The 7,281-nt window shown below is 38.2% G+C and overlaps 1 protein-coding gene across 1 annotated transcript in view; it reads right to left on the reverse strand.

Annotated features, from left to right (window-relative positions):
- Window positions 1-7,243, reverse strand: part of ube3b (ubiquitin protein ligase E3B) — a 30,449-nt gene extending 23,206 nt beyond the window's left edge. The window contains exons 1-11 of the mRNA XM_061986402.1: window positions 6,862-7,243; window positions 6,572-6,740; window positions 6,386-6,500; window positions 4,163-4,222; window positions 3,891-3,995; window positions 3,706-3,802; window positions 3,508-3,593; window positions 1,686-1,768; window positions 1,484-1,589; window positions 1,283-1,403; window positions 1,020-1,197 (exon numbers count right to left, since the gene is read on the reverse strand). Of these exons, the coding sequence (XP_061842386.1) occupies window positions 1,020-1,197; window positions 1,283-1,403; window positions 1,484-1,589; window positions 1,686-1,768; window positions 3,508-3,593; window positions 3,706-3,802; window positions 3,891-3,995; window positions 4,163-4,222; window positions 6,386-6,500; window positions 6,572-6,732 (1,112 nt within the window). The 5' untranslated portion in view covers window positions 6,733-6,740; window positions 6,862-7,243. The remainder of the gene's footprint in view (window positions 1-1,019; window positions 1,198-1,282; window positions 1,404-1,483; window positions 1,590-1,685; window positions 1,769-3,507; window positions 3,594-3,705; window positions 3,803-3,890; window positions 3,996-4,162; window positions 4,223-6,385; window positions 6,501-6,571; window positions 6,741-6,861) is intronic.
- Between the last annotated feature and the right edge of the window lie 38 nt (window positions 7,244-7,281).

Raw genomic sequence — 7,281 nt, forward strand, 5'->3', positions numbered from 1 at the left:
ATTCACAATTTGTGATGGCTATCTTACACATTTGAATCAATAAAATACCAACTGCCGGCACCTGGGAATTTAAACCTGTACTCCACAGCACCAATTTTTGGTACTTTTCTGTTAATAAATGTTAATTGTTTAATATTAAAGCCCATGTTTTTATTTCACATCTAACACTGAGCTGTGTTGTCCAGCTGTAATCTTGTTTTCTTACACTTCTCTGTCACATTTGCAAGTAATGTACTGAATTGTATAGAAGACTTTGCATGCAGTTGCAATTACAAATCGTTAAATGACAATAGTGTATAGGCTACAGTGGGCTGCAGTAGCCAAGAAGTAGTCTTTTCTTTATTGAGCCCTACAAAGTGTTAAAATTTTAAGTATTGTACTTATTACACACCCGCTGTTTTATTGTAACGTGCATCTTAGCTGTAATTTTAATTACCAAGGTTTAAGGTTTTGAAATCAGCATGTAAAATCGCTAATGTTAATCAGTAGCATGTCTATTGCAAATCCAATGTAAATTAACATCGAGCTTGTACATTTTGAAAGTCTTTTTCTTGCTTTGTTGACATGGAAAAATGTGACACTACCTAGAGGCAGTCCTGCTGAGTGCTAGACTGCTTGTTTCTGGTGCCTGGCAGGTGCAGAGGCTGCAACCAGACATGACGTCACGGGCAACAAAGTTATTGAAATACGGCACGGTGAATCGGTACTAGGTAGTATTGACAAACTTTGGAACGATTGGAACTAATAAAAGGTACTGAATTCAGTACCCATCCCTATTCACAATAGTTAATATTATAACTTATTTTGCACTTTAAATGTACTAAAATGTTACTTGCACAGGATTTGTTTTATGACGCTATGAATGTCTATGAAGTTAGATACATGAAACAGATTAATTCTACTTCCAATATTATTACATGGTAAATAAATTCAAAGTACTTCCAAGAGCCCACACTACTTATATTTACCAGTACTTGTACATTTGTCAATGCAATGTCTGTAGCATCTCTTTTACTCACCCATAGTCTACGGTTTGGGAGAACCAGCCCAGGACTGGGTGCCAGTGGGTGAGGTTGGACTTCTTTTGGGACACATATCTCTGGCAGTAGGACAGCATGTCAGTTAGGTCCTTCACAAAGTGATTTGCCTCCTCCTCTATGACTCGCTCATTAAGAAAGCCCAAGTGAATCAAGTTACCTTCGTTAACACAGAGGGAAAAAAATTGCATCATTGTGTCACTTGTGAACGATTCCGGCAGAATGTTGTGGATCAAATACTGTACCAAGTAAGCAGAGTGTGTGGCTTCCCTCTAAACACACACAAATATCAGAACACTGCTCCTCACGGCTGAGAAACAGGATGAACTTCCTTAAAAGGTTGTGAGTCTGGATTGATGCTATACACTGTCACGAGAGAGATGGCATCATAAAAACTGTATCATTAAGTTGTATGTTACTTATGATATTTACAGCTGGCTTTGTACCTCTGGAGTGAGCACACAGAGGTGTGTAACCACAGCTGGAACTGACATGATGTGAAGGAGGAATGATCTGAGCAGGTTGTCTGAGAAGTGAGCGGCGATGACCGGCCTAAATAAAAACAAAATAAAAAACAACACAAGCAGAACCAGTATCAATAATGCGTCTTTGTATTTTCCGACTTCAATCAACTGCACGTCCCCTCACCTTAGTGACAGAGTAAAGATAGCCGTTAAAGTGCCTTTGGACAGAGATGGTTTAGAGCGAGCCAAGCCGTTGGTCAACAAGATCTAAACAAGAAATAACAGTGGTCTTCATCAATTTACAGCTGACGCTGCATCACAATTTATGTATTACAACATGAAGTTACATCTACACAATCTAAAGAGACTGAATGTAATAGTATCTTCAAAATTTATGTTTGACACTTGGAAGGAAATACATTTATGATTACATGTGCAAAGTGTATTTAATTCAGAGCACATTATTAAGGACATTGGAAGAAAAATAAGAATTTGATATCAATATTGCTCTAAAAAGACCATTTATATGGATATTTCCTTAAAAATATTTGTTGTTTTCAAAAATAAAGTGGTCTGTAAATTTCGGACTCGCTGCAAATCAAACGTCCTCACACAATCATTCAGTCAGCCATTTAGTGCGTAATGAACTCACCCTCATCAAAACACAACAAAATGCACACAACATATACTTTTCAGTATGTCATATATACCAGTGGTGTCAAACCCGTTTTCATTTAGGGTCACATACAGTATAGGAATTTACGGTATAACCACCTTGTGACATCATTACACCATTGTCTATGAATTTGATTATTATTTTGTTACGAACAAATTGATGGACAACTTGCTTTGAGATCTTAAGTCACGCTGACAGGAAGATATTTAAGTATTTATTCTAATTTTAACAGGAATAAAATGTTTGGGAATATTTGTTAATATGTTTGTTGCGTGATCAGATAATAAAGTTAAAAGACATGCAATTGCATGCAGTACAGGCATTTTTCTCTGTCAAAATTGAAAGAACGAATACATTTAGCAAGAAAGATGACATACTTTATTGACGCACATTATTTCACAAGCCACATAAAACGACGTGGCAGGCCAGATCTGAATGACACTTTGATATATATATATATATATATACACTTTGATATATATATATATATATATATATGTATATATATATATATATATATATATAAATATATATATACACACACAGTACAAATAAAAATCAGTGATTGTGTTGCTCCTACAATTATGTTATGTATTAGTCTGTCATTTAGTTAGACTATCCATCCATCCATTTTCTACCGCTTTTTCCGTTAGGGGTCGCGAGGGGTGCTGTAGCCTATCTCAGCTGCATTCGGGTGGTAGGCAGGGTACACCCTGGAGAAGTCACCACCTCATCCCAGGGCCAACACAGATAGACAGACAATATTCACACTCACATTCACACACTAAGGCCAATTTAGTGTTGCCAATCAACCTATCCCCAGGTGCATGTCTAATAACTAAAAACAATGATGGGCAGATCTACATTTCAGGAAATGTTTGAAACGGAGTAAAGAAAAAATCATTTTATTTTGGGGCTGATCCAGATCATTTCCACTATGTTACCTTACATTTACATTACAAGCTTTAACTTCTGTGTGTGTGCATGCTCGTGGTTCCGCCTTCACCCACAAAGACAAAGACGGTGGATGATTTTGTTTTTTTCATTTCTCTATGGATAGTTCAAAAAGATATGGGCGGATGTTCATGTATCTTATAGGAAACGTCAAAATGGGATAAGAAAGAAATTATTGCATTTTGGGGCTAATGCTGATCACAATCTGGAATCAGGACTTTTTTACTGTTGGGATAAAGGGCTTGGCAGAGCTCTGTGATTTTCAAGTTTCTGTAATTGTTAAATGAATTGCTAATTTTTTATAAATTTATTGCACAATATTTAATTAGTTTGTGCAAGTGTACCTAATGTTGAATACAAGCGCAAGATACAAAACCTGCAGTGTTGAATAGAATCCCTTTTGATTGAGATAACCCATGATATTCTCACAAATCCTCATCAATGCAGGTCGAAGAGCTTCTCCTAAAAAAAAAAAAAGAAAAAAAAAAGAAGAGGGGCAACTGTTATGTTATGCCCATCAATATAATTCGGTGTTTAAAGTAAAAACACCCGGGTGGCGTGGCTGCAGACCTACCTTTCCCTCTGACGATTCGCCATGTTGACGTGTCTGTAAAGGTAACCAGCATGGTGAGGTACAGCGTTACCAGTTTGTTGTCTTGTAGTATGTCAGGCTGGAAACCATGAAGCAAAAGTGACAGTCATGTGACTTCCTAACGTATTAAGTTGTCATTTGTGTGAAGTTAGTAGATCTTGACTAACTTTTAAGCTTTTCAGTAGTTGGCAACAGGTCCACAGCACATCTTTAATCTGTTTCAACCAAGGGATTGTGAGGTCTTTGGAGAGAGCCAACGACACATACCAGACCTGAGAGGCAAATGTAAAAATAAACAATACGTTTACGTTACAGGCTTTAACCGTTATCGTGTGTGTGCTAATGGAGCCGCCTCCACCCACAGACACAAAGACAGTAGATTACAAAAAATGTAATTTTTTTGACAAGAACATAAAAACATGGGCAAAAAAACACTCACTTTAGGCTCATTTTCAACCTCCATGCTGGTAAGAATAGCCCTGCACAGCTTCTCAAACCTCTGTGCGACAAACAAAACATTAAAGACAATTATTAAACTTGAATAACTGACAACTTATTGGCCACAAGATTAGGTATATTTTGCACAATCTAATCAGATAATACACCAGAGCTGCATTAACAATCAGCAATTACAAAGATAGTATTGCCAGATATTAAACCATTTATTTAGTACGATGGTTATCTTTTGGAGTGGTGTGAAGTTACTTTTTAATAATGCAGCCCTCTCCTGTCACTACATAAGGTACAAAAATATATATATATCCATCCATTTTCTACCGCTTGTCCCTTTTGGGGTCGCGGGGGGTGCTGGAGCCTATCTCAGCTGTATTCGGGTGGAAGGCGGGGTACACCCTGGACAATATATATATATATATATATATATATATATATATATATATATATATATATATATATATATATATATATATATATATATATATATATATTTATATATGGGAATGCTGTGATTTACTTCGAAAATGCATAACAAGAAGAACAGTTTACAGTAACCCAATTCAACATGTCCGAAAAGGAGTATAAAGAAGCAAAACGTAGTAAATGAATAATTTGTATAATAGTGGCTTAGTGGTTAAGCATTCTTCTTCTTCCTACAATAATGGTATGCTTATACTGTTGGTTAGACTTAACATTTTATTTGAATTAGGAGTTTGCATGTTCTCCCCGTGACTGCGTGGGTTCCCTCCGGGTACTCCGGCTTCCTCCCACCTCCAAAGACATGCACCTGGGGATAGGTTGATTGGCAACACTAATTTGGCCCTAGTGTGGGAATGTGAGTGTGAATGTAGTCTGTCTATCTGTGTTGGCCCTGCGATGAGGTGGCGACTTGTCCAGGGTGTACCCCGCCTTCCGCCCGAATGCAGCTGGGATAGGCTCCAGCAGCCCCCACGACCCTGAACGGGACAAGCGGTAGAAAATGGATGGATGGATAGGAGCGTTGTCAGTTTTACAAATGTGACGTCCACGAACAAACCGAGTCTTTTAAGTGAACAATGAGAACTGATTCCCAGTTGTGAAACGTTCATTTGGGAGCTGTTTTAATGCACATGCAAATTTAGCTTTGGCAATTGCCCTCTCTGCATGCCTGCCAACTGGACCTGAAAATGAGTGCGAGTCAAAGGAAACTTTGCAGCTTTTGGATTAACCTTTTTTTTCTAAAATAAACATACATACATAAACATATATATATATATATGTGTATATATATATATATATATATGTGTGTGTATATGGATGTATGTGTATATAGATAGATATATACAAACATACATATATATATACATATATATATATACATACATACATATATATGTACACACACATATATATATATATATGTATATATATATATGTATATATATATGTACACATATACTGTATGTATAATCAATATTTCAGAATCCATCCATCCATCCATTTCCTACCGCTTATTCCCTTTGGGGTCGCGGGGGGCGCTGGAGCCTATCTCAGCTACAATCGGGCGGAAGGCGGGGTACACCCTGGACAAGTCGCCACCTCATCGCAGGGCCAACACAGATAGACAGACAACATTCACACTCACATTCACACACTAGGGCCAATTTAGTGTTGCCAATCAACTTATCCCCAGGTGCATGTCTTTGGAGGTGGGAGGAAGCCGGAGTACCCGGAGGGAACCCACGCAGTCACGGGGAGAACATGCAAACTCCACACAGAAAGATCCCGAGCCCGGGATTGAACCCAAGACTACTCAGGACCTTCGTATTGTGAGGCAGATGCACTAACCCCTCTTCCACCGTGCTGCCCAATATTTCAGAATAATTATCACAAATAGAGTAATATTTGTAAAAAAAAAAAAAAAAAAAAAGATGATCTACATCTTATTGTATAACTGATACTATTGTTTCTTTGATACAACAACAAAAACCTCTAATAACAAGACAGTCTTTTGAACGGCTCTATGAAAGGAATGGCTCCTCAAGATCCAGCTCGCTTCAAAGAGCCATACATCCCATCTCGAGTCTATTTAAACTTGAGTTCTGTTTGTGTAAGTGTACCTAATGCAGTGGTTGGTCAATGTAAACAACATTACAGTGATCAAGAAGATGACGCACCGCAATAACACTTTTGACAGTTGACAAATTGTGCAAAACTATTAACTCACCGCCTTATCCTCTTGGTGAAAAACAAAAAGTAATTTACGAGCGATTTTAAAAAGTGAGAGTGCATTTCTTTTTGACGTTGCGGGAGAAGCTTGAAAATAGTCATCTACTTCTTTCCTGATAAAACAAAGAAGACAGGTGTTATTGTTGTGATGGTATTGTGATAGGAGTACAAAAGTAAGAAGCACCTTAGTTCTTTCTGTAGTCTGCAGCGACACAGAAATCTTCTGACCAGGGATTGGATGTGGATGGCTGCATTTTCCTTATCCTTGTGACCTTTTCTCTCCTCTCTTGCCTGCCTGGCTTTATCCAGGAATTCAGTCTTGGAGCTTTGAGGCGCACCAAACATTGTGCAACCTATGGAAGAGATTTAATTGGTGCAGCACTTCTGGGCCACTTTGCAGCCACAAACAATGCTATTTAAGATACAGATATTGTGAATGTCTTCTCACAGCAGAATTAGGCACAACACACTTACCTTCAAAAGTTATCGTATAAGATGTTGTCAGGGCTCGCCTGGTGTTATAACTCCACAGCCATGTTGTTGTTGAATTTATGGTCCAAGTAGCAGGCACACTTGGTCATCACTAATTGGTCATCTTTGGATAAAGGAGCGACACATGAAGATGCGGAGCTGAAACAGTTAGCATCCAGTGCTAGTTCGAGGCAAAGCAGTATGAAATGTTGTCTCGCAGTTTAGCTTCTCACATCGCTTTGTTGATATTTCTCATAATTTCAAGCTTAGAGTTGACACTGTGCCGATGACAGTGTCAGAAATAGGAGGAATATATCATTTAGAAATGTAAACAATGAGAGGAGAGCCGAACACAAGCAGCAGACATTAATCCACGGTGTCGCATTCAGTGACTTCCGGGTCGGCATAGTTTAGTCTCGCAGT

Source organism: Nerophis lumbriciformis, linkage group LG12 (genome assembly GCF_033978685.3).
Source record: "Nerophis lumbriciformis linkage group LG12, RoL_Nlum_v2.1, whole genome shotgun sequence".
Classification (NCBI taxonomy): Eukaryota; Metazoa; Chordata; class Actinopteri; order Syngnathiformes; family Syngnathidae; genus Nerophis; species Nerophis lumbriciformis.